Source organism: Bos grunniens, chromosome 26, assembly GCF_055505025.1.
Source record: "Bos grunniens cultivar Pamir isolate PY7600 chromosome 26, Bosgru_T2T1.0, whole genome shotgun sequence".
In the NCBI taxonomy this organism is placed as follows: Eukaryota; Metazoa; Chordata; class Mammalia; order Artiodactyla; family Bovidae; genus Bos; species Bos grunniens.
In genome coordinates, this window is record NC_141190.1 from 23,022,988 (window position 1) to 23,049,161 (window position 26,174).

The 26,174-nt window shown below is 49.2% G+C and overlaps 2 protein-coding genes, 1 non-coding gene and 1 pseudogene across 5 annotated transcripts; 2 read left to right on the forward strand and 2 right to left on the reverse strand.

The window, feature by feature from the left end:
• Window positions 1–1,912: 1,912 nt before the first annotated feature.
• On the forward strand, window positions 1,913–1,985 carry TRNAR-CCU (transfer RNA arginine (anticodon CCU)). The gene has a single exon. It is a non-coding gene; the product is annotated as a tRNA-Arg (tRNA).
• Window positions 1,986–3,196: 1,211 nt separating this feature from the next.
• LOC147344226 (formylglycine-generating enzyme-like) lies at window positions 3,197–5,887 on the reverse strand (annotated as a pseudogene).
• Window positions 5,888–10,687: 4,800 nt separating this feature from the next.
• On the forward strand, window positions 10,688–13,851 carry ELOVL3 (ELOVL fatty acid elongase 3). The gene is made up of 4 exons (XM_086377411.1): window positions 10,688–11,024; window positions 11,909–12,040; window positions 12,680–12,831; window positions 13,088–13,851. Exons 1-4 carry the CDS (start codon window positions 10,924–10,926, stop codon window positions 13,513–13,515), a joined length of 813 nt encoding a protein of 270 aa, XP_086233537.1. The 5' UTR covers window positions 10,688–10,923; the 3' UTR covers window positions 13,516–13,851.
• Window positions 13,852–14,006: 155 nt separating this feature from the next.
• PITX3 (paired like homeodomain 3) lies at window positions 14,007–26,063 on the reverse strand. Of its 3 annotated transcripts, none has more exons than XM_086377410.1 (4): window positions 25,859–26,063; window positions 16,238–16,371; window positions 15,861–16,063; window positions 14,007–15,344 (listed from the first exon to the last, which is right to left on the reverse strand). In XM_086377410.1, the coding sequence occupies exons 2-4, from the start codon at window positions 16,353–16,355 to the stop codon at window positions 14,757–14,759; spliced, it is 909 nt and encodes a 302-aa protein (XP_086233536.1). In that variant the 5' UTR covers window positions 16,356–16,371; window positions 25,859–26,063; the 3' UTR covers window positions 14,007–14,756. The 3 variants fall into 3 exon arrangements, with proteins under 3 accessions (XP_086233536.1, XP_086233535.1, XP_086233534.1); XM_086377409.1 differs by lacking the exon at window positions 25,859–26,063 and adding an exon at window positions 24,249–24,368; XM_086377408.1 differs by lacking the exon at window positions 25,859–26,063 and having other exon boundaries at window positions 16,238–16,496.
• Window positions 26,064–26,174: the final 111 nt, after the last annotated feature.

Sequence of the window (26,174 nt, forward strand, 5' to 3'; positions counted from 1 at the left end):
CTGTCGGAGCCGACTGCTATTTTTGCATATAGTCGCCTCCCTCCATCTGTGAAATCTCTTGCCCTCTGATGTCAGTGGGATAGGAGTTGGCCTTGGGACAGGAGTCTACCCTCTCCCTACCCGCCCCCCTCCATAGTTGGCATCCAAAATAAAGCAAATTTTCCTTTTCACCAGTCTTGCCTCTTCATTGGCTTTTGAACAGTAAGCAGCTGAACCCCACTTTCATTTACACAAACATACATTTTTATACATAGATGATATGTGAAAGGATTCACAAGAAACTAGTAATTGTGGTTGCCTCATGGACAGAGGAGCCTGGTAGGCTGCAGTCCATGGGGTCGCTAAGAGTCGGGCACGACTGAGCGACTTCAATTTCACTTTTCACTTTCATGCATTGGAGAAGGAAATGGCAACCCACTCCAGTATTCTTGCCTGGAGAATCCCAGGGACAGAGGAGCCTAGTGGGCTACCGTCTATGGGGTCACACAGAGTCGGACACAACTGAAGCGACTTAGTAACAGCAGCAGATACGACTGTGTGACTGAGAATGCACTGGGAAAAAGAATTAAGGATAGGAATGGGAGAGAGTTGATTTTCTCAGTTTACTTTTTATTCTTTTTCACTTTTTTACGACTTACTTTAACTTTGTGTGTGTGTATTTGTAATGGAAAAAATGCCATTGTGTCCTCTATTCTGATTGATTTCAGAACACTTTCAGGACATGGAAAGAAGAATTGTAAAACTTGGTGTCAGCTGTGGGAATAGTGGCCCATGTTCCCAGTGTGATTTGCCAGTAGTCAAAATTATAGAGACAGAAAGTAAAATGGTGTTTGTTAGAGTCTGGAGCTGGGGGAGGGAATGAGGAGTTATCGCTTAATGGGTATTGAGTTTCAGTTTTGTGAAATGAAAAGAATTCTGGAGATGGATGATGTTGATGGCTGTGCAACAATATAAATGAAGTTCATACCATTGAACTGTGCACTTAAAAATGGTTGAGCTGGTAAATTTTACGTGTATTTTACCACAATTTAAAAAATTGGAAAAAAACCCACAAGACAGTTCTTAACATTTTAAAGTACAAATATATAGAACTTTATAATAACAGAAAAAGAACTATTAATGACAGAGAAGGATAAGTTAAGGTTTTCCCAGATTTTAAAAAAACCTAAAGAACTTATTGCTATAATAGCAGACACGCCCTACAAGAAATGCTAAACAGTTGTTCCAACTGAAACGAAAGGAGAGTAACTAAAAACTGTACAAAGAAGTAAAGAACACCAGTAATTATACCTACATAGTTAGGTGTAAAATCCAGTACTGTTGTATTTTTGGTTTGTAGCTTCTCTTTTTTCCCTATATGATTAAAAGACAAATGCAAAAACAACAATTATCTATGTCAATGGGCACACAATGCATACATATGTAATCTGTGACAATAACAACATAAGGAAGGGAGGATGAAGCTGTGTAAGAGCAGAGTTTTGTATACTCTTGAGGCTAAGTTGGTTTAATTCAAACTAGATTATTATTAACCGAAGCTGTTACCTCTAACACCCGGCCACTAAGAAAATAACTAAAAACAAAATCAGAAAAAGAAATGAGAAGAGAATCGAAATAGTGCACTAGAAAAAAAATAAGCACAAAGTAAGGCAGCAGTAGGAACTTCCCTGGTGGTGCAGTGGTTAAGACTCTGAGTTTCCAACACGGGAGCTGGTGTTCAATCCCTGGTTGGGGAACTAGATCCCACATGCCACAACTAAAGAACCTGCATGCCACAACTAAGACCCAGTGCAGCCAAATAAATAATAAATATTTTTTAAAAAGATAAAGCACAATAGAGTCACCCCAGTGATGTTCCTGTGTGTTCAGATTGCTGAATTTGAGTGAACCATCCTTGAAAAAACAAGGGACTTCCCTGGTGGTCCAATGGCTAAGACTCTGTACTCCTAATGCAGGGGGTCTGGGTTCGATTCCTGGTCAGGGAACTAGATCCCACATGGCACAACTAAAGACTCTGCATGCTCATCAAAGATTGAAGATCATGTTTGTAACAACTAATGCCTGGCACAGCCAAATAAATAAATTGAAAAAAAAAAAAGAAAAAACAAAATACAATGTGAATAGAAAGACTCATCACTGCCACCCCCCATCCTTTTCTAAAAATAATTTATAAGAAAAAATCATTAATATTTTACATAATTAGTTTCACCCAAGGTTCACACATGGAAGAAATAGCTAAGACATAACATCATAAATTCTCACTATGAAATCACAATAGAATCTGATATATTCTGAGTATTTGCAAGTTGGGAGAGAGCCTCAGAGATTATATTACTCATCCCCTCACTGCAGAGATGAGGTAGGTCACTGAGGCCCAAGAAGGTCTAGTGTGGGACCTTGGGGTCTAACCCCAGGGACAGCGCCTGGGTAGAATGCAGGCCTCCTGAAGCCTAACTCAGGGTGCCGTCTACTCCTTCGTCTTTATCAAAAGTAAACATGCTGCTGCTGCTAAGTCGCTTCAGTTGTGTCCGACTCTGTGTGACCCCAGAGACGGCAGCCCACCAGGCTCCCCCGTCCCTGGGATTCCCCAGGCAAGAACACTGGAGTGGTATGCCAGTTCGTTCTCCAATGCACAAAAGTGAAAAGTGAAAGTGAAGTCGCTCAATCATGTCTGACTCCTAGCGATCCCATGGACTGCAGCCTACCAGGCTCCTCCGTCCATGGGATTTCCCAGGCAAGAATACTGGAGTGGGGTGCCATCGCCTTCTCCGAAAGTAAACATAAAATTCACCAAATGATAAAGTGCACATGCTAATGTGGGCAAGAGCTTCAGTCGTATCCAACTCTTTGTGACCCCACGGACTGTAACCTGTCAGACTCCTCTATCAGTGGGATTTTCCAGGCAAGGATACTCAAATGGGTTGCCATGCCCTCCTCGGGGGGATCTTCCCCACCCAGGAGTTGAACCTATATCTCTTACATCTCCTGCATTGGCAGGTGGGTTCTTTACCATTAACTGCCTCCTGAGAAACCCCACACAAGGTGGTGCAGATTAGCAATTTGGTTTTGCAATGTGATTCCTTTAGCCATCAGTCAGTTATGTAACCCACCTTGGAATGGGAATTTTTCATACGAGATTGTTCAGCATTCTGAGGGAAGACTCATACAGGCTAAACACGGCTTTTTCCTGGATTCAGGAAGATTTTTCATGGCTCTTAGCCTGTGGTGGGCAGGCTGTCAGCTGCACAGCAGAATTCCAGTTTCCAAGCAGCACTGTGAGGTGCGTCCTGGCTTCAAGCAGCACAGCGATATCTGTATGGTGCATGCAGGATAACCTTTCTTCATCCAGTCTTTCCCCAAAGGAGGGCCTTTTGGATTAATCATTCCTTCGACAAAATGGTGAATGGTCCACACCAGTCTGAAGTCCACTCCTAGGCGTCCCTACTATATTGATATAAACCATAACCATTATGAGGAAAGGCGTTAGCAGACACTGTCTCCGTGGTCTCTGGTGTTGGTCATGGGAAACTCGCCCTGTCAAAGGTTGGTATAATGTTGGCCTTTTGGCTACAGTTTCTTGCCCCGGGGGAAATATCTAGTTTGCAGACCTCCTCGACAGCAATATTCCCACTCAACTTTCATGGGTAACCACTTCCCTGCCCAGGTGCAGTAGGCAACGGTGTGGTTTCAGGAGCCCGGGTGATCTGGCCTGGGTCAAACAGTAGAGTCGGGCCCTTCCGGGTGTCTCCAGGTAGTGCCTTTAACAGGTAACCACCAGGGAGCATCTGTAACTGCCTGTTGGCTATCAGACTTCCTGTGCTCACTCAACATCTCTTCAAAGCCAAAGGAGTCAGCAAACTTGTCATGCTCTGTCAAATAGCTGGTTGAGTTTACAGCTTCTCAAATTTAGCCTTACTGACCTCATAGGCGTCCTTGTAAAAAGCATCAATAGCAACTCTCTTCACAGATGCTTCTCCATCCTACTTTATCTGAGGATCATCAGTGCCCATTGTAAATACTCTGGCAGGGATGGGGCCATTTTGGTGGGTAGAAACAGCCGATCTCCGGGCGTCTTGTGAGTATAGGTGTGCAACCCCCATCTGCTACAGACCCCGGGGCACTGGGGAATGCCCAAACTGCCCGAGCCTGTGAGGAACACCACGCCCAGGCCTCTTTGCCTCCCACCAGCCAGCCTGGGCCCCTCATCAAGAGCAGAGGCAACAAGAGGATGAGCTAGATACAGTTTTTGTTTTTTTTTGTTTTGTTTGTTTTTAAAAAACCTTAGATTTTCTTTATTCATTGGTCCATTTCTACAACAAATATATCCAAAACACTACACGATAAGATTATTTACAACATTTCCAAATGAGAAGATTCTTTCTGCCCTGCTACTGCTATTCACACACAGTACTTCCACAGCACATCATGAGAAGATTCAGTTCAGTTCAGTTCAGTCGTCAGTTGTGTCCAACTCTTTGCGACCCCATGAATCGCAGCACGCCAGGCCTCCCTGTCCATCACCAACTCCCAGAGTTCACTCAGACTCACGTCCATCGAGTCAGTGATGCCATCCAGCCATCTCATCCTCTGTTGTCCCCTTCTCCTCCTGCCCCCAATCCCTCCCAGCATCAGAGTCTTTTCCAATGAGTCAACTCTTCGCATGAGGTGGCCAAAGTACTGGAGTTTCAGCTTCAGTATCAGTCCTTCCAAAGAAATCCCAGGGCTGATCTCCTTTAGAATGGACTGGTTGAATCTCCTTGCAGTCCAAGGGACTCTCAGGAGTCTTCTCCAACACCACAGTTCAAAAGCATCAATTCTTTGGCGCTCAGCCTTCTTCACAGTCCAACTCTCACATCCATACATGATAAGATTACCCTGTACTCTAAACTGGTTAAGAAATGTGAAAACTAATAATGTAATCACATTAGCCCTCCTCAATATGTGGCAACATTTTAGAAACCTTGAACTTCATCTTGCAACATCTAAAGAGTTCAACAACAGCTTTCCCCATTGTACTTTACGAAATAAGTTGCAGGGACTAGGAGAAGAACCACATTGTCAAGATAACTAACTGTACAGAAATGGATTTAAAAAGTCACACCTCAAAATTACTTTTTGTGAATTTCACACATATTTACAAATATCACATTGTCATCCAGCTTGTTTACTTGGATTTTCTTTGCTTGGACTGCACCACATTGGTTATGTCTTTAGCAGAGCTAGGGGCTGAAGCAGAGAGGATGGTTCACGATGTCCATTTTCCATATTGTCAGAAGCCACAAGCCAGCTCTTCACTTTGAGCGTTTATTTGGCTTGGAGTTTTGGACTTTTCAATTACCTCTTTGGGCTCTCTGTTTTGTCCAGAGACTATGGCAGCATTTGCCTTGAGTTCTAACCTGGGAACAGACCCCTGTAGTGTTGTGGCTGGAGTTTCCTTTGGGACCAAACTCTGTGAAGGGCCTGGTGGTCAGCTTGAAAATTCTGGCTGTTTAGGGCCTGAGTTTTCCAAGCTAATTCCTTGTTTTCCAGGTAATGGCTGCTTATCAGCCTCCTCCAGACCAGCTGGGTGAGTATCTGGAGTGCTTGGATTCGCTATTTTTCTTCTACCAAGGAGGTTTCTTCTTCTGTTTATTTGCATTGATGTTATTTTGCTTATTGTGTACCCAAAATTGCCTGTAGAGATATCACTCTGCAATAAGTTGACCAACAATGGGTTTGTTCGTGTGACATCCTTATTGACTGGGAAGCCTAGATTCTGACCACAGAACATCTGATTTCCATTGGGTGCACCAATGGAAGGTGCGTTGAAAGGCATCCGATGGCCGGAGAAGTAGTTTCTGGGGGCACTGTTTCCCTGCATGGCCTGCACATGAGGGCGGGGGAACATGGTGCTTTGTTGCATGCTAACATCAGGCATCATCTGAGACGAGCTATCATTATTTGCTATAGTAGCAGGATCACCATGCTGCTGGGCCATACAGGTATATGTATGTGTGTGTGTGTGTGTGTGTGTGTGTGTGTGTGTGTATATATATACAATTTATGTATTGGCTGTGCTGGGTCTTCATTGTTTCATGGGCTTTTCTCTAGTTGTGGTGAGTGGGGGCTACTTTCTAGATGCAGTGCACAGGCTTCTCACTGCAGAAACTTCTCTTGTTTTGAAGCACAGGCTCAAGGGTGCACGGACTTCAGTAGTTGTGGCACATGTGCTCAGCAGTTGCAGCTCCTGGGCTCTAGAGCACAGGCTTAATAGTTGTTGGGCTATATAGTTTTAAATATTGTTTTTCTTTCACATTACTTTGTAAACATGGTTTTGTGTTTCTCCATGTTCTGGCAGCAGCAAGCTGTTTTATAATATTAGTATTTAATAATTTAAGCTTTCATTATAGGGTTGTTTGCAGCTTTTTTGAGTCCCAGTGATGTAAGTGTTTTAGTACATACAGATTTTTTTTCTTTTATTCTATTTCACTGGGTTTTAAATTCCTAGATGAGAGATTGGGTCAAAAGAAAGCCAGTTGGCTCTTGCCAAGTGTTACCTAAGTATGCCTCTAGAAGGATTATTACCTGGCCCTAGACAGGTGTGAATATATCTGTTTCCCAACGCTGATACCCAGCGTTGGGTATCTAATTTTTACTTGGTTTAATGGTTGTTAATTGGAACCATACTATACTTACAGTCTTTAATTTGTGTTTCCCTAATTACTAAGGAAGTTGAGTCTTTTTAAAAATAAATATGTTGTTTATTACTTGTTTATCCTGTTAGATGCCTACTCGATTCAAAGCAACAGACATTCTGAGTGCCCACTCTGTGCTAGGAGCTGTGTACATCCCTTAAAGGGGCAGTGACCTAATAAAAATGATCCTTTGGAATAGGGTGGGGGAACCAGGATAGTATAGGAAACATAAGAGTAGCTCTACTCTCTCAGTAGAAGCACAGTCCTGGCAAACTGCTTGGGGAAAGGCCTGTGGGTGGAAGACAAAGAAGGGAAGGGTTGACTCTGCCTGAAAAAGATTAGGCTTTTGCAGGGTGGGTGACTTTAGAGCTAGGGCTGAATAAGATTTGTCCAGGTGAGAAAATGATGTATGGGGAGAGGGGACAATATGAAAAGAGGTCAACAGGTTGAAAAGTCTGATAATACGGTGCTTGTGTAATGGGGCTGTGACTCGTCCATTGTAGCTGAGACACAGGATGCTGGAGCTGAGGAATGATGGGACATTGGCTGGAAAGGAAGAGTCAGGACTAACCTTGGGAATCTGACCTTGGTCCTGAAGAATTTTTGTTCTTTGTTTAAAAAAAGTATTTATTTATTTGGCTGCATTGGGTCTTGGTTGTGATACATGCAGTCTTTGTTGTGGCACAGGAGCTTAGTTGCTGCACAGAATGTGGGATCTTAGTTCCTAAACCAGGGATGGAACTCCTGTCCCGCCACATTGGAAGGTGGATTCTTAACCACCGGACCACCAGGAAAGTCTCAAATATTTTGTTCTTAAAGAGGAATGACAGGAGCTAATGTATGTTTTAGAAAGATGTTTCTGGTAGCTAAAGAATCTGCCTGCCAATGTAGGAGATGCGGATTCGATCCCTGGGTCAGAAAGATTCCCTTGGAGAAGGAAATGGAAACCCACTCCAGTATTTTTGCCTGGGAAATCCCATGGACAGAGTCCAGCGGGGTATAATCCATGGGGTCACAAAGAGTTGGACATGAATTTGCAACTAAACAGCACTTTTGGTAGTTAATAAGAGGTAGACATGTTCCTTGCCTTTATGGAGCTCAAGGACTAGTGGGGGAAACAAGTGTTAAACAAGAAATCATAATTATAAGCTCTCATTGAATGAAATGAGTCCCCGTATGGGCCACTCTCTTCTTTGCTTTCCTGGTGGCTCAGATGGTAAAGTGTCTGCCTACTATGCAGGAAACGTGGGTTCAATCCCTAGGTTGGGAAGATCTGCTGGAGAAGGAATTGGCAACCCACCCCAGTACCCTTGCCTGGAAGATCCAATGGACAGAGGAGCTCAGTAGGCTATAGTCCATGGGGTCTCAAAGAGTCGGACATGACTGAGTGACTTCAATTGAAAGAAAAAATGTCATGCTTTGAGAGCAATTTATATGTAACAGGGGTAGCAGACCAACTCCAAAGGTCAGGGAGGGTTTCCCCTAGGAAATAATTTCTGGAGGTGTTTCTTCTTCTGCTCTTACACACACCTCTCACTTAAGTCTTACCATTAAACTTCACAGATAAAAGCAATGTAAAATATTTGAAAGAAACCCAGAATTGAATATACATATTCTACATGCATTTGTAAACCTCCCCAAATGATTCACCCTGACATTCCCTTGTATCTGGTCCCCAGTATCCCTTCTTTGTAAAAAATGTTAAATTTCATTTTATTTATTTACTCGTTTATTTTATTTTGGCTGCACTGAGTCTTCATTGTGGTGCACTAACTTTCTCATTGCAGCACTTGGGCTTTGTTGCCATAAGGTATGTGAGATCTTAGTTCTCTGACTAGGGATCAAACCTCATCCCCTGTGTTGGAAGGCAGATTCTTAACCACTGGACTATGAGGGAAGTCCCCACAGTATCCTTCCATTGACGTTATCTGACTTGTATACTGACCCCAACCTTGTGAGGCAGGCAGGCAAGTGTGACTCTCAACATTTTATTGATGAAGAATGTGAGTTTCAGGTTAGGTAACTTGCCTAGAATCACAGGACTAGTTAATATGTACAGGCATTTGAATCCAGGTCTTGTAATACCTATGTGGAATTCTTTTCTTTTTTAAGAAAATTTTTTTTAATTAGTAAAGGTCTCAACAAGTGGTCACACCTATGTTCTTTTTATTTATTTTTTTTAATTTTTTTGGCTGCATGTGTGGTGTGTGGAATCTTAGTTCCTAACCAGCCTGCTCTCCCTGCATTGGGAGTGCAGAGTATTAACCACTGGATTGTCAGGGAAGTCCCTAGGTGGAATTATCCTTGCAATGCTCATTCTTTTGTTTGTTCATTAATCCATCAAATATGCACTGATCACCTTCTGAGTGTCAGGCTATGTGTGAAGCAATCCAGAACCACAAAAGGTTTTAAGCAGGAAAGTAGCATGATCCAATTTAGGTTTTAGAACCTTCTTTTGGATGAGAGGACAGAAAGAAGTGGTTTTCAAAGTATGGTTTGAGGCCACACTGGGTCAGACGGGTCTTCCAGATGGCACTAGTGGTAAATAACTCACCTACCAATGCAGGAGATCTAAAAGATTCAGGTTTGATCCCTGGGTTGTGAAGATCCCCTGGAGGAGGGCATGGAAACCTACTCCAGTATTCTTGCCTGGAGAATCCCATGGACAGAGGAGCCTGGCAGGCTACAGTCCATGGGGTTGCACAGAGTCAGACACGACTGAAGTGACTTAGCATACATTCAGGCACTGGGTCAGTGGCTCTGGGGTTGGTGATATGCCAGGTTTGGGTACTGTTTTTTTCCCCTAATGCAATAGAAAGTGCTATATCAGAGAAGAAAGTGTCAACTCATTATGAAGAGGTGCTGGCTGTAGCAACCAGGTGAGAGATGACACAAAACAGAGACAAAGGGATGTACCTGGGGGTCATTGAGCTAGCATGGCAGGACTTCCCACTCACCCTTAGCTCATACAGTAGCTGAGAAGTGAAACTGGAATTCCTACCTAGGTCCTCTGGCTACAGAGCCTGTGGGCTTACTGCACATAACCATTTATAGCCACTTCATGATTTTAAATATTTTGTATTTATTTCTCTTAGCATTTGTTTTGCATATCTCTATCGTGTCTCAAACTGCCTTCAAGCCTTGTATTTCCCCCTCATTTTCATAAAGTCTAGGACAGAAACAAGGGACAGATGAGTAAGGCCTTAAAATTTTTTTAATGTTTATTTATTTGGGGCTGGGTTCACAGGCAAGGAAAAAGTAGATTTGATAAACACAGACTAGGGAAGAACCGCAGGATACTGGGAGATGAGCAGCACCTCCTCTTCTATAAACCCCTGGCAGTCTCCAGGAAGCCTGAAGACAATAATCCCAGAAGCCCAGAGGGTGACCCCACTTCCTTCCCAGGGTTATTACTGAGTATCAGGCTGGAGCCGGCAGGAATTCAAGAAACTGTAAAGAAACCACAGCCTCAACAACCAACTCTCCAAACATCAACACCAACTACCTCGACAATAAAACTCGTTACAATTCATCTCCCTCCCACTTACAACTGCAGACCAGAAGGAAGCAGAGGGGCCTACGGGAAGGGCTCTTTGCTGCCCCTTCCCCTGCCTGACCCATCCTCATGGGGATGAGCCTGGTTTTCCCAGGGTCTTGGGGAGGCGGGAAACTGACACCCTGTCTCCGAATGGGGGCACTAGAGAAACGGAGGACACCTTCATTCTCTCCTCATTGCCAGATAGGTCAGAACTAAAACCAACTGAGGCAAAGGTTATAGTTGGCAGTGCCAGGAGAAGCCTGTCACATCCCAGTAATCCCAAAGCCACAGCGGCTAAACTAAGCAGGTCAGAGTTGAGGTGGGCGAGAAAAAGATGGGGAGGTGGGCGTGGCGAAGGCCTAAGGTAGTGGGAGGCTTCTGGGGCGCTGCCCTTAAGAATGACCAATCAGAGAGTAGCTTGCAGCCGAGGGGCGGGACCGGGGCGCATCTTTGTCGCGATTGGATGAAGGCCGGGAGCGGGGAGGGGGCCGCGGCGCGCCTAGGACCGCTGCTTTGCAATTTCTCATTATATACTGCAGTGGCCGCGGCTGTGGAAGCCGGCTGGACTGCAGCCCACGTGCCTGCATCTGAGGCTCTGGCTTGCCGCGGAGTTCCTTGCCGCGGGTCTAGTCAGTCCTGCCCCTAAGGTTCTCTCCATCCTCTGTCCCCTAGCTCTCGTCCAGCTCCCGACCTCAGCGTCTGCAAAACGAAATGGTCACAACCGTGAATACTTCAGATGAAATAGAGCAGATGTTCCAGCCCTACAACTTCGAGCTGTTCCGGAACATGAGGCCCTTTTTGGAGGAGTACTGGTGAGACCTGTAGAAGGGGAAGGGCCGTGTTAGGGGCCTAACTCTGATGACCGCTATTTGGGGGGATTGGTGGAATGGGGGAGGGCGAGACAGAATACCCACAGAGATTTTGCTAAGGAGCAAAGGTATCGGATTCCCCAGTACTGACTTCACGTCCCTGTTGTCCAAGGTACATACAGGTAGTGTGGCACCTTAAAGAGGTGAGAAAGAAAGGCAGGAATAAGAGGATGGGATGAAGAATTTAGGAGGAGACAGAAACCAAGCGGGGAAAAGTGTAGTGAGAACTCTGAAGACTGGGGTTGATCTGAACTCCTACTCCCACCCACCTTATAGACGACTGTCCATCCTTTGTGGCTGCATGTGTGCGCATGCGTGCATGGGCTGATGCCTGAAGACTGCTCTTCACAGTTATCATCTTGTTCCTCAAATGTTCCATCATCCATGCTGTGGAGAAGGAGGCAAAATCTGGATACTCTTCCAAAATTTCCCCAGACTTTGCCCTAGAGCCCCTCAGAGCTCCAGCCAATTTGCTATGACCAACCAGGCAGAAGCTGTTGCCACATTCTTTGTACATCACAGCCTTGGTTTGCTTCTAGAAACGGACCAGCAGCTGTCACCCACTCCCAACCCCGGGAACCTTGGTTATAGCTGCTGCCCTGTGTAAAGTACTTTACATATATTAACACTGTCAGGAGAGGAGTGTTATTCCCCCCATAAAAATAAGGAAACTGATGCTCAGAGAAGGAAGTAGGTTTTCCAGTGTCACACAGCTAGTAAGTGGCAGAAGTAGAATTTCAATCCAGAGCACTCACCTAGAGATGAGTGGACATTCCTCTAACCAGCTCCCACCCATAAGCCCATCCACTCTGCCTTCTGCCTGCCAGGACAACCTCATTCGCCATAGCTCTGATCTACCTGCTGCTCATCATCGTGGGGCAAAACTACATGAAGGCACGGAAGGGCTTCAACCTGCAGGGACCTCTCATCATTTGGTCCTTTTGCCTTGCAGTCTTCAGGTAAGACCTTCCCCACTCCAACCTATCTTATAGACCCTAGACCCTCATTCTATCCCTAAGAGCTTTCTAAAAACCTCAATTGCATCAACTGCCCAAGTTGCCTCCTAACTCTCTCCTTATTCTGTTCTTTCAGCTCTGACTCCTCTCCCCGGGTTCCACTCTCCTGTCTTCCTTCTTCTCCAGTTCCTAGACTAGTAGTCTCTGCTCTCTCTCATGAGACCTCTTGTGCTCATTGAGTCTGGATAATTCCAACAATTTCCCCAGCCTCTAATACTCTCTGCATCTAACACTCTCTCCCAAGACCTTCCAATAACTTCCCCAGCCCCTTCTTTCCATATTCCCTCCTCACCCCCATCCTGCTACCTGTCTCCTTCCAGGCTCCTACCCATCCTATGAACCCTATTCCCTAGCTCAGTTTTCAATCTCAGCCTCTAGCACTCCCTGGTCCCTCCCCAGCCTTCATGTCTTCTATTTTCTAGATTACTGGTTGGCTTTACCAGGTTGGCATTGGGATCTCAGAAGCTGTGACCCCTTTGGAAGGGTGGGGAGGTGGTGGAACTTGGATCAGTGACTTGACCAGGCCAAGGGTTAAGGTGCCTGGGAATGACCCTTTCACCCTTTTCCTCTGTTCCATTTCAGTATCTTCGGGACACTGAGGGTGTGGGGCTACATGGGGGCCGTGCTACTTAGGGGGAGCCCAAAGCAAACTGTTTGCTTCACCTCCTTCATCGACAGTCCCATAATCCAATTCTGGTCCTTCCTGTTTGTTCTCAGCAAGGTCGTTGAACTTGGTGAGTGGCAAGGGTTTGTCTCTCTGGTGTCCAGTCAGTTGCATCCCTCCACAGGCCCTCCCCTTTACCCATCACATGGAGACTTCCTTCCCCACCCCTGGGTCCTAAAAACACCTCTCACCCAAGCCCCTCTTCAGATTCTCTGCCATAAAGACCCCTCTCCCTGTCCTGAAAATTTCCCATGTGCCCCCACATCAAGTTCAGAGGGTGGTCCCAACACTAGGTGATATGTTAGCTATGACTCCTCATCTCCCAGGAGACACAGCCTTCATCATCCTGCGTAAGCGGCCACTCATCTTTGTGCACTGGTACCACCACAGCACAGTGCTGGTGTACTCGAGCTTTGGATACAAGAACAAGGTGGCTGCAGGCGGCTGGTTCATGACCATGAACTTTGGTGTACATGCCGTCATGTACACCTACTACACTCTGAAGGCTGCCAAAGTGAAGTCCCCCAGCTGGTTTCCCATGCTCGTCACCAGCCTGCAGATCCTGCAGATGTTTATAGGAGCCACTGTCTGTATCCTGGCTTACATCTGGAGACAGGAAAAGGGATGCCACACCACAGAGGAACACTTCTTCTGGTCCTTCATCTTGTATGCAACCTATTTCGTTCTTTTTGCCAAGTTCTTCCACCAAAACTACATAATTCCCAGGATCAAAGCCAAGACCAAGAGCCAGTAAACAGTTGGAGAAAGAGAAGAAGCCCCAAGCCCTCTCTCCTCCCCAGGGGACTGAGGGGCTGAGCTTAGGTTTGAGGGAATGATTAGGAAGCCTTTCCTGTATGGTTTCCCCATGGGATGTATACTCCAAGGTGGCAGGAGATGATGACAGTCAAGAAGTATCACCCCTGGGGTGGGGATATGATCTAGTACTTTGATGTTTCTGTTGTTAATGTGAAGGCCAAGCAGGCCCTGGGATGGGGGTGGGACTAAGGAGGCTCCCCCAAACTGAGTTATTTGTGTTTCCAGAAATCTTTCTCCTTCTTGCTCTGTTTTTTAATTAAAGATTCCAACAAGGTTTTCAGGGTTTGGGGATTTACAGGAAGGAGGCGACTGCTGTGTTGGAGGAGGGCCGCTGGCAGTGGGATGATGAGTGGGTGAGAAGCTTACAACAGTGTGTGGAAGGCTGAGAGTCACACACAGAGACATTCAATAAGAATCCTAGGCCTGTTAGGCACTTAATAAATGTCTGTTACAGACCAGAATTTTATTGCTGTTAGAGGCAAAAGCCCCTCATAGGAACAGTGAGAAACAGATGCGCAAAGGTGGAGTAAATTTCTAAAGTCGTAGGCTTCCTAAGTTCCAGAATTGACACTTCAAAGCTGACCTTCCAGTTATCCTCCATGAGACCACGAGGTGGCGCTGCAGCACCAGCTTTGTCCAAGCCATACACACCTACACAGACACGCACGCTTCGGGCGCCGCTTGGCTCCGGGAATCCCCAGGCCTCTCCATCCTGGGGTTGAGGGGTTGAGGACTGAAGCTCTAGAAGCCTCGACCCGCACATCTTTCCTGTAAACCCAGTTCTCCTTTAAAAATGGGGAAGGATGAGGGGAGGGAGCTCAACCGCAACTCTGAATCACCAGGCCTCTGACAGTCCGCGCACGTTTATTTCATTTATCTTTGAAAACCAGGGAGAGGGAGTCTGGAGAAGGCGAGGTGGGCCAAAGGTGAATTGGCCCCCCGGGGAACTGGTCCCTGTTCCTGGCCTTAGTCCCAGGGTCTCGGACTAAGGGTCCAGTCCGCCCCTCAGGCCTGGGAGTGGGGGAAGGCTCTCTCCTGAGCCGGCCGCCTCCCCAACCCCGACTGCCCGGCTCTCCTCTCAGACCCCGAGGGCGGGGGCAAGCCAGTCAAAACAACCCCAGTCCGTCGAGGCTGTGAATTACCGCCCCACCCTCAGGGATGATCGACGGGCAGCGCCCTTCAGACGGGCCGTTCCACAGCATACTGGCACGGACTGAGGTTGGCGGCCGGTGGCGGCCCCGGCACGGTGGGATAGCTGAAAGAGGCGTGCTGTTTGGCCTTGAGCCGCAGGCTGGCCAAACTCGAGTTACACGGGTCCCGATATACGTAGGGGGAAGAGGCGGCGGCGGCGGCTGCGGCTGCGGCCGAGGCGTAAGGGCAGGACACGGCCCCGGAGGACACAGCGGCTGGAGCCAGCCCGGGGGGCCCCCCGCCTAGGCCCTGCAAGGCCCCGTGCCCAGGCACGGTGCCTGGGGCGGTCGCGCCCGAGGGCACCATGGACGCGGAAATGGAACTGGGTGGCGAGAAGACGGGCTGCGAAGCCAGAGGCCCCACGTTGACCGAGTTGAAGGCGAACGGGAAGGTCTTGGCGGCGAGCGGCGGGCCGAGGGCCTTGGGTGGCCAGTTGCCGTACGAGTAGCCGGGGTACACCTCCTCGTAGGGCGGCACTAGCCCCCCGAGCGGCGCCGCGAAGCCGCCCTTGCACAACTCCGCCTGCTGGCTGCGCTCGCGCTTTCTCCACTTGGCGCGCCGGTTCTTGAACCACACCTGCGGGCGTGGGAGGAAGGTAGTCAGGACCCGGACCCCCAGGGCGGCTGGTGGACCGGTCGCCCAGGTGGGGGATTCAAGCGGGGTCCGGGTCCGGGCGGAGTATAAAGAAGATAAGGTGGCTGGAGGAGAATGGGGTGGTGGAGCAACGGCACGGGGTTGGGGAGGAGCGCATGCGGGACGGAGTCGGGGGTGACAGTATTGGGGGGTGGCGAGGGCAACAGGAGGGGTCTAGGAGAGGTGAAGAGAAGAACCAGAGATAGTGCCAAGGGAGAAGAAGCGCTCCGTCTAGGGTGAGAGGGTGGAGGAAGAGAAGAGATTGGAGGTTGGTGGAAAAAAGGCCGTGGGGGCAGAGGGCCCTGGGCGAGGGACGTCGGATTTTGGGTCGGAGGAAGGGGCAGGCAGGGCAGAACTACAGGCTGCCGTTTCCGAAGCTGCTTGCTGAGCGGCCCGCGAGAGGGAGGCCCGAGGTGGAGGGGAGGGTGGTGGTGGAGGGAGACCGCCGAGGGTCCGTACCCGCACGCGGGCCTCGGTGAGGTTGGTCCACACGGCGATCTCTTCGCGCGTACTCATATCGGGGTAGCGGTTCCTCTGAAAGGTCGCTTCCAGCTCCTGCAGCTGCTGGCTGGTGAAGTGCGTGCGCTGCCGCCGCTGCTTTTTCTTCAGCGAGCCGTCTTCCGGGGAGCCGCCGGGCAGCGAAACCGAGGCCTTCTCCGAATCTGGGAGCCGGGGTGGGGTCTGTCACAGCACATCCTTGCCTGCGCGGATTCCCTGGCTCGGGGACTTCCTCCGTGGGCCGCCCCCCACCTCGCACCCGGGCTCCCACTCCCGGGTCCCACCCGGTTAGGGATGGAGCTTTTATTTCCCCCACCCCCAGAAGGGGGCGCGCTCACCGCTGTGCTCTTGGCCCTTGCAGCCGTGTTCGGGGAGTGGGGGGTGGGGGGTGCCCGCATCTGACAGCGAGAGGGCCGGGCTCCGGGCCTCTGCCTCGCTCAGCAGGCCGAACTCCATTGGGGGCTCGAGAACTCTGAAGGTAAGAGAAGACACAGACCAGGTTAATGGGAATAAAATCTCCAGGTTATCTCGTTCCCAGTACAGAAGTGTTTCCCCATCTTCCCCTTTCTCAACCACCAACATAAAGCTACCCTTCTAATCTGAGGTGCCCTAGGTTAGAATGGGGAAACAGCAGCCTAAGTGGGGAAAGGTGCCTACTCAGAGGTTTCATACACAGTTATACACACTAGATTTTGATTTGTTCCATGCTGGGCATCTAGAACCCTGCCTGGTGCAGTTGGTGTTCAATAATCATTGAATTAGTGAAAACCTCACTATAGCACATTGCATACCACACACCACATCCTTAAAAAATCAAATTCCCTCTCACACGAATGCCCAATATCCCCATAAACTCAAACGTGCCTCTCAGCCAGTCTGAACCTGTGTTATTCACTCTCCCATGGGACGGATTTGCTTTTGAACCAGACCTGATACTTTCCCTGTAAGGAGAATCACTGCTATCATTTATGAGTACTAACTATGTGCCTTCACCTCATTATCTCTCCTCACAAGAATGGATCAATGTTAGGTATGATCACCCTTTTTTAGGCGTGGAAACTGAGACATGAAGTAATGATGAAGATCACAAAGTTTGTAAGTAGTAGAGTTATGATCTGAATCAGGTCTGTGAGATTCCTAAGATATGCTTTTGTTTGCTTTTTCAAACTGTGTTCTTTGGGGTCCTCCCTGCCCCGCAAACTCCCTCAGGGACTGGAACTCAGAGCTAACCTCAGGGATAGAAATCTAGCCTGATCTTACTCAGGTCAGCTTCAACTAGGGCAGCCCTGCTTTTGTCGGTTTTATTTATGCTTTCTTGAGAGACTTCATTTGAAGAAAGGGTTCTAGGATCAAAAACAAGTTTAAGAATCTTGTCTGCTTCTGTACATTGCACCCCATGAGTCACCACTCTCTCCCACGCCCTCCTGAAGTCCCACCTCAGGCTGTGGGTGTAGGTTTCTTAAAAGCCACTTCTGACCATTACTCCCCATGCCAAATCTCTCCTGACATTGCCCAGGAGCCTGCCTGGGTCCTCCTCCAGGTCTCCCCCTGCAGGGTCCCCCTTTCTGCTAGCTCTCCCAGGCCCCCTCTGGTGGGAGGAAGGGAAAGGGGCACTAGTGGGACTCAAGACTCCAGATGCCTCTTGGTCAGAGGAGAACCAATGGAGGCTAAGGACCAAGGAGCAGGGGTGAAGAGCTATGTAGGGGGGCGGGGTCCATCTGCCTCCCCATTAAGAGGGACTTAATGCAGGCTGTGCAAGGTGGCATTAATGTGGCGGATTAGCCCAGATAGAGACGTGTGTCACTTGGCTGCTCTGAATTGATTAGGAGCCTTTCTAAGAGAGGCGCAGATGGGCAGTGGCCTGTATTTGCACATGGTAATGCCCCCTTCAACCAGCTCAGACATGACAGCTGCCCCCGCCCCGCACCAAGCTAGTTTGAGTGGGACAGAGGTCAAGGCAGAAGGCTGAGAAACAGTCCTTATTCTTTCCACAGGCAGAGAGGACTAGACCTTAGACCCTTTCCTAGGGTTGGAGAAGCAGGGCTGAAGGGAACCCCAAAGGAAGGAGAGAAGTCAGGCCAGGGATGGGAGGGCTCAGCTTCCCTCGCCTTCCAGGTCTGAGGACAGAGTCAGAGGCTTAGGACTGGGCTGATGATGCTCCCATAGAAGGGAGAGGCCCTTGGGAGGGACCTGGAGCAGCCTGGACTAGTAGCTCTTCCCAAGTAGCTGTGGAGGCTTAGAACTAACAGGTGGAAAAAGGGGTGCTCTGAAATCTCTTCATACCCTAAGATGCCCTCAAAATTGCAAACCACACCCCTGACTTCTCCAGAGGCCCACAGGAGCAATGCAGAGCTGGGAAAAGAAGGACAGTTGGGTTTGCCTGTAGGAAAAGCTGAATTCCACGATTGCCATTCATCCTTCCAGTCTGCTTTGGCTCCAGACTTCCCATTTTCCAAACTCCCCCTTCCCCAAGCATTCCATACCTGTGTCTTGGTTTCACCCTTTATTTCAGCAGAGGGAGGCAGAGTGAGGAAAGATAAGGGCCAGAATAAAAGACGAGACTGAGAAAGCAGAGTTCAGGCTGTGTGTTCCCAAAGACAGACAGACACACATGCAGACAAATACAGGCCCCCTCTCAGACAAAATAAGCATTTGGACTTGGAGCTAGAGGCATACAAACACACACTCTCTCCCACACATGTGCCCCCACATTCAGGCAGACAGACACACACCGTCACACAGTCTCCTCTCTCTGTGACAGGGACAGCTGCCTCGGCTGTTTTGGAGCTAGCCATTATCCCCCCTCCCCCTTCCTGGCCCCTTTGAACCTCAGCTCTCAGTCCCAGGAACTAAGGACTCTGTGGGGGAGGAGGAAGCCCGAGGAGCCAGCGAAGTGGTCTATGCTCAGTGGCTGCTGGGGATAGCCTGTTTGGCTGAGTGGGGGAAGGTATGAGAATGCTGGAAGAATAGGATGGGGTCGTGGTGGGGGCAGAAAGTGATGAGCACCCCCCCAATCCCGCCCTGACCCAGGAAAGTAATCTGGTATACCGCAAAGAAACTAGGTTTAGATTCAAAAGATCTGAGTTCATGTCCTGGATCCTCAATTTACTAGCTGTGTGTCCTTGGCAAATTACCTCTCTGGGCATGTTCTTTTCATCTGTAAAAGTAAGATTATAATTCCTTCTCTACCTCTCTTCAGTATTGTGAAGAGGTTAAAATAAAACATAACATTTAAAAATGAGTAGGGGTCAAACTCTATCCAAGTTTTTTTCTCATTTATTGAAATGAGAAGGTTGGGCACCTTCTATGAGCTAGGCATTGAGTAAGGTGCTCAGGATAGAGTCAGAAATAAGGGATCATTTTTGTCTCTGCCTTTGCTTGACTGGTTCACCTCCCTAGCTTCTGTCTCCCAGTGAAAAATTGCTCTGTGAATAAAGGTGAGTATGCTGGATTTTAGAGAGGGATGCATGTGTGTGTTGTGAGCGCTCTGTTCGAAACCTAAAAGTGGGCCCAGTCAATAAGGAAACAGCCACATGGGTGGAGTAGCCCAAACTGGGAGCTAATCTGGGGACCCGGGATGGGTAGGAGAGGAAAGAATGAAGGCTTCAGACTCTTGACTGCATTAGTAATAGCAGCAAGAGGAAAGGCGGTTGAGAAGGGCCCTGCCTATGAAGCTGAAAAGGTAGGAACACTAATGCCAAGAAGGCAACAGAGAGAGAGAGGGTGGGGGCAGAGGCCTCTAGCAGATTGTGTCCGGTGGGCTGGTCAGGCAGAGGCTGGGGGCGCCAAGCTGTTGTCTGAGCTGGAGACAGGCTGGCTGAGGATTAAGCTCCCCCAAACTGCTGGAGGTCGGGAAGCTGGGGAGTTGGGACTGCAGCCAGGGACTTTGCCTCACTCAGTGGACAGGGATAAGCAATAGGTCTAGAAGCCACAGGTTTGGTTGATGCTGGTCAGACATACCAGGAAAGACCAGAGAGAGTCAAGAGATAACAGTGGTGCTGAGTTCAGCTCTTGGGGTGGGGGGCCTCCTGCCCCACCCAAGCCTTTCTGACAGGCCCTGCAGGGGATAGATACATAGCCCAGTACCACTGGTTTCAAGGTGACAATCCCAGCCCTAGGGAGAATAGAGGGCTTGCAGGTGACCTTTGACTCTGAAATACAGCATGGAATTACAGGAAGCTGTCATGGACCACAGTAAGAACAAAATATCCAAGATAATTAAAGTGGGAGAACAGAGACTGCCCCAGAGCAGAGAGGCTATAGTGGGGAGGCCATGATTTCTAAGGGACACAACTTATGGCAAGAAGGTTACTTCCATGTGCACCCACTTTTGTCCTGAAGACAAAGGGTAGACGAGGGCCATAGCCAGAGAGCCCCCAAGTAGTTGTAAGTGCAATGCCCAAAGCACAAGGTACACCCTGGAACTGAAATGGGAGAAAACCTTTTTCTTGCAGAGACTGAATGAAAAGGAAGATAAGAGGGGATGGAGTTGTAATGCTGTAGCTCAGCTCAGCCAGCAGTAAGTTAGTGAATAGGTGAAGAGTTGACTCATTGGAAAAGACTCTGATGCTGGGAGGGATTGGGGGCAGGAGGAGAAGGGGACAACAGAGGATGAGATGGCTGGATGGCATCACTGACTCGATGGACGTGAGTCTGAGTGAACTCCGGGAGTTGGTGATGGACAGGGAGGCCTGGCGTGCTGCAATTCATGGGGTCGCAAAGAGTCAGACACGACTGAGCGACTGATCTGATCTGAGAGCCCTAAACAGGATGGAACCTGAAACTAAAAGTGAGGCCCTTAAGTGGACACAGCCTCATGTACATTAGGGATGCTGAGCATCCACACTGTCTGGTCTCCTGAGTTGCTGTGAGCAAATGAAAGCAAAGGAAGACAGCCATGGACAAGGTTCAACAGCCCCAAGAGGAAACCCTAAGACTCAGGTGGAGGCATCAATGATTTGATGCACTTACTTTATCAAGGGGTAAATCAGGGATTGGGCTTCCCAGGTGGCTCAGTGGTAAAGAATCTGCCTACCAAGCAGGAGATGCAGGTTTGATCCCTGGGTCAGGAAGATCCCCTGCAGAAGGAAATGGCAACCCACCCCAGTATTCTTGCCTGGGAAATCCCACGGTCAGAGAAGATACCCAAGAACAGTAAGGGCACAAGACCCTAACTTCTAAGAGCTTACAGTCTGGGGAGGCAAACAGAGCATAGGATAAAATGATGGACTGCATGGGCCTGACTCTCAGATGGTGGAAGCTCAGAGACACAGAAGCCCGTGTAAGGTGGCATCAAGTTTTGGGGCTCAGAGAATGTAGCTGCTCTGGAAATTAGAGAGGCAGAGAAGGCAGCGGAAGCTTCTAAATAAAAGAGCCAGGGTCTCGATGGGGGCAATGGGAAATCATCAGAAAAACGTGGTCAGGCTGTGGAGGCATCCAATGAGGGGCAAAGGGTTGGGGTTCAGCTAGAGAATTCTCAGCTTTTCTATGAAAAACTCCCCTAAGACTAGTAAGAGAGAATATAGTATGGGAAACTAGGGGCACAACCTGAAAGAGCTGCCGCCAGTATGAAATTTCTTTGAGATCTTCAGCCTTATGTTAAAATTGGAAGCAAATTTTGCATTCTATCCCACATTCATGTTTGTTTTAAAAAATTAATCTATTTATTTTAATTGGAGGCTAATTACAATATTTTAGTGATTTTTGCCATACGTTGACATGAATCAGCTATGGGTGTACATGTGTCCCCCATCCTGAACCCCCTTCCCACCTCCTTCCTCATCCCATCCCTCAGGGTCCATCCCAGTGCACCAGCCCTGAGCACCTTGTCTCATGCATCGAACCTGGACTGGCGATCTATTTCACATATGATAATATACATGTTTCAACGCTATTCTCTCAAATCATCCCACCCTCGCCTTCTCCCACAGAGCCCAAAAGTCTGTTCTTTACATCTGTGTCTCTTTTGCTGTCTTGCATATAGGGTCATCGTTACCATCTTTCTAAATTCCATATATATGTGTTAATATACTGCATTGGTATTTTTCTTTCTGACTTACTTCACTCTGTATAATTTAATACAAAAATAATATTTTCTCTTCAAATCTCCAAGAGACATCTTCAAGTGACATCACCACACCAGGAAGATGGACCCAGTGTAGCCTGCAGTGTCATGCCACTCCCACTCCTATACTGCCCCCCGCAACCCACTACTGAGAAGCAGTGCTCCAAGCAGAGAGAGTGACTTAAAAGCAATATCTTTGGGATCTTTTTTGGGCAATGATGAGCAGAATGGATTGGGCAGGGGAGAAATAGGAAAGGGGAAACTATTAACTGACAGATGAAAAGTAAAGAAGGCCTCAGGGGAGGAAAAGTAGTAGGGAGAGTTCTAAGAGTGGCTTTCTCACCCCACATCTTTTCTTCTGTTTCCCTATCACTCATCATGGGTCCCTGTCAGTGACCAGAGACTAGACACTCTAGATATTCCCAAAGCTCAGGACCTGGGTGCCATCTTCAGGTTAGTTGCCTCCCCTACATGCTAGGAAGCATCACTTAGATTGAATGGAGAAGAAAAGATTTGAGTAGTGTGTTTCTCTTATGCTCACCCCCAACTTAGCTCCAGCATGCCTCCCTTGCCCTCTATTCCTGGACCTGGGTTCTGGGCCCATATTCACATCCTTGAGCTGGAGGCAGGGAGGGATCAGATCAGGATATTTGGTCTGAGAGAGTAGGCATTTGGGGAGTTCCCTAGAACTCTTCTCAAGGAGGGATGGGGATAGTGGGTGGCATCTGAAGTCTAGGATAGGGTGTCCCATCTGTCACTGAGAATCTTCCTGTGGCTGTACCACGGATGCTAGCAGGCTGATCTAAGTTTTGAGAGGCACCCTTCCAAACGAAGATTCTGTGCTTACAGTGGACCTACAGTTTGAGCATAATAATATCAGTAATGTTTCTTATTACTGTGTTTCTTCTCCATTTGCAAAGGGGCTTCCAAATACATGATTTCATTGAACTCTTACAACCACCTTATATGCCAGGAATGACCACTCCATTTCACCTCTAAAAGATAAATTTGTCCATGGTTATAGAGATTGAAGTGGAGAAGGCAATGGCACCCCACTCCAGTACTCTTGCCTGGAGAATCCCATGGACGGAGGAGCCTGGTGGGCTGCAGTCCATAGGGTCGCTAAGAGTCAGATACGACTGAGCGACTTCACTTTCACTTTTCACTTTCATGCATTGGAGAAGGAAATGGTAACCCACTCCGGTGTTCTTGCCTGGAGAATCCCAGGGATGGTGGAGCATGATGGGCTGCCGTCTATGGGGTCGCACAGAGTCGGACAAGACTGAAGTGACTTAGCAGCAGTAGCAGCAGCATAGAGATTGAAGAGGTTCTAATCCAGTTCTCCTAAGACCAGGGACTGAGCTCTTGCCACTCCTCGCCCCCTCCACCCCAGCTACCATTTGTGGCTCTGACATGCATTGATCCTTCCAAGCCCTTAAGGGATTCCATTTCTACTTCCTGCCTTTACCACCTCCCTGGAAATGAGCTCGGGAAGTTTGCTGCCCACTGTGTGCCAAGGAACATTTTCCCATTCATCCTGTGCTTGCATCATTCCAGTTCTAAGAGGCCCCCTCATCTCTGGTTTCAGGATCTGGGGAGCAAACAAATCTGCTTATCTAGGTCTTTCCTTATTTTGTGGATTTCCATCCTATCTCACTTTCCAGAGGCCTAAACTTTCAAGTTTGCTCTCTCCAGCAGCCCCTAGCTCCTCCTTCTGCCACCATTCTCTGACCCTTCGCTAGGTCCATGACATTCTTCCTAAGAGCCAGTGACCAGGCATTCAATCAGCTAAACAACTTTATGCAGGGACAAGAGAAGGTTCTGTCTTTTGTTTCCAGCCATCTTTATTATAATGCCATTGCCTTTTTGGCAAAAGCAGAATCTAGGGGTATGGTCTTCAGAGCACCATCTGTAACGCCTTCCCTATTCCGTTCCTGACTCAGATCCCTTCATTTCACCCATAATTTCAGTGTTTTCCAAAGACAATAGGAGCACAAGCCCCTTGAAAAGGGTATCAAAATGTGATGGGGAATGACTGGGATGTGACTCTATATTTATCAAAAAGGGATGAGGGACAAAAGAGTTTGGAAAACAATGTCCTAGCCAGTGATAAGTGAACTTTAAAATTAAGGAGTGGAGGTGGGAGTGTGGGGAAGACGTATGGGGAGTGTGGTGAGGGTGAGAAAGGTTGGAACCCACTTGTTTAGATTACTCATTGCTGAATATATTACCCTGCACTTGTCCCCATGAAACTCAGTCGCAAAACGGGCTGTTTGCTTACTTACATAGATCAGAAGAGTTCCCTCTACTTTGTTCCCTTCAGCTTAACTGGGTTCTGGTTAAAGAGCTGGAGTCAGAGTGGGCGGTCATTGTATGGATCCAAAGAAATCAGGGCCCTCTCCCAGCTGTAGGAAAAGCAAATACGGTAGTTGGGTAGGGCTGAGACATCCTTCCCAACCAGAGATGGAGGGCAATCTGGGTCCTGTGTTGGATCCCAGTGTCTGGATCCCATGTGTCTCCAACTCAGCCACCAGGGTGGTGCGGAGATTGGTGGGACTGAGGAAGCAAAAAGGGAAACAAGACCCCAGAGTTTGCTTTGCTAAAGGGCTGCAGTTTTCTCTTTGGGCCTGGGCTCCTGCCTACTGTGGGAAAGGAGACTCTAGCCTGGTGAAATCCAGGCAGAGTCTGGGGTGGGGTGTCTGGTCAGCTGTACTGGAATTAGGGGTGACTGAGTTTGTGAGGGAACTGAAGCTGTCAGGGGCTTGTGCTAGGCTCCTCCTTGCCCCCCTCCTTGCCCTTTGTGAGTCATTCCTTCCTTTCCTACTTTTGATTCCCACTAGCAGTCCCACCATTGCTCCGTCTCCACAAATCTGGATTCTGGAAGTCCGGGGTGATGCTCGGAACATGTCTAATCTAGGTTGGAGAGGGAATGTCTCCGGGTGCCACTCCAACCCAAGGCCACATATCAGCTTTCACTCTCGGTCCCTGCTCCCTGCCCCGCAGCCCCTAGCAGAGAGACAAGTTTGCAAAGTGTGAACTGGGATTCTAGGCAACCCACCACAGCGAACCCCACCGTACACGCAGCCCCTGGCCAGGCGCTGCGGGGTAATGAACATGCCACTCGGCCAGGGACATTCTGTCCACCGCTGCCCGACACAGCGCCTGCTCTAGAGAGACCAACCTAGCTTCCCCGGACATTCTGTCCGCTTTGAGAACCGCGCGCGGCGGACATTCCGTCCGATTCCCTGGCTTTCCCAGGTCGGAACCCATCAGGGCCCTGGGACCCGCCAGACCCGTCGTCTGGTCACTTGGACTACCTAACCTCGGCCCTGCAGCCCGAACAGCGGCCATCTGACACGGTCGCTGTCGGGTTCTCACAACACGGCTCCTATCCCAACTGCAAAGCAGCTACGAAGAAAAGCGTGTGCGACTAACACACCCCTGCTCCCAGGCCCTGGAGTCTGAGACCCAGCCCGGGGGCGTCTGGCATTGCCAACTGCCCCCTTGCTGGGCGGCCGCCGCCAGCTCCCCCCGCTGGCCACAACCCTTTTAGCACCCGGGCTGTCGGCCCCGCGCCCCAGGTTCCCAGGGAGCTTCCTGATAATTGGTTTCCCAACGCTGCGCCGCTTCGCAGAGCTCCTGTCCTGACCTCATGACTCCGACTTCTCTTCGGATCCCTCGAATCTTCCCCTTCTAGGTCCCCCGAGTCCTGGCTCTAAGTTTCCCCTTTTCTAAGTCCTGGCCCCAGGTCTACAGTCCGTTCTCCCAGTCTCGACCTGTTCCCCAGGCACCGTTCTACAGTTCAGCCGCCCTAGGTCCCGTTTTAGGGATCCCGAAGTCCGGCCATGGCCCCTCTGCCCGGTGAGCCCCTGTCCCCGCATGGTCAAGCACTCACAGTGAGTCCCGCAGCAGGCAGACTCCCGGCAGCGGCGGCGGCGGCCGCAGTCTGGAGGGCAAGCAGGGGCCAGAGGCCGGGCACCCGGCCGGGGTGGGGGCCGCCCCCCTGAGCCCGGGGCCGCCGCTCCGCTCCGGCGCTCCCGGACTCGCTGGGAGAGAGTAAGCCTCGCCGCGGACTGCCACCCCCCGCCAGCGCCCATTCACTTTATGGCAGCCCAGGGCGCCCCCAGCCAGCAGCGGCTAGCCTCGCGCATCGGGCCCCGCCCCCTTCCAGCTGCACTGCCGGGGCTCCACCCTTTCCAGCTGTGAATTTT

Excerpts from the sequence above, each read along its gene's own strand:
- ELOVL3 (XM_086377411.1), top strand. The coding sequence starts at position 10,924 with ATGGTCACAACCGTGAATACTTCAGATGAAATAGAGCAGATGTTCCAG. Across the intron at positions 12,041-12,679 it reads TTTTGCCTTGCAGTCTTCAG|TATCTTCGGGACACTGAGGG; the intron begins GTAAGACCTTCC and ends GTTCCATTTCAG. Across the intron at positions 12,832-13,087 it reads CAGCAAGGTCGTTGAACTTG|GAGACACAGCCTTCATCATC; the intron begins GTGAGTGGCAAG and ends CTCATCTCCCAG.
- PITX3 (XM_086377408.1), bottom strand. The coding sequence starts at position 16,481 with ATGTTGGTGGTTGAGAAAGGGGAAGATGGGGAAACACTTCTGTACTGG. Across the intron at positions 16,064-16,237 it reads CAAGGGCCAAGAGCACAGCG|ATTCGGAGAAGGCCTCGGTT; the intron begins GTGAGCGCGCCC and ends CCCGGCTCCCAG. Across the intron at positions 15,345-15,860 it reads TCACCGAGGCCCGCGTGCGG|GTGTGGTTCAAGAACCGGCG; the intron begins GTACGGACCCTC and ends CCACGCCCGCAG.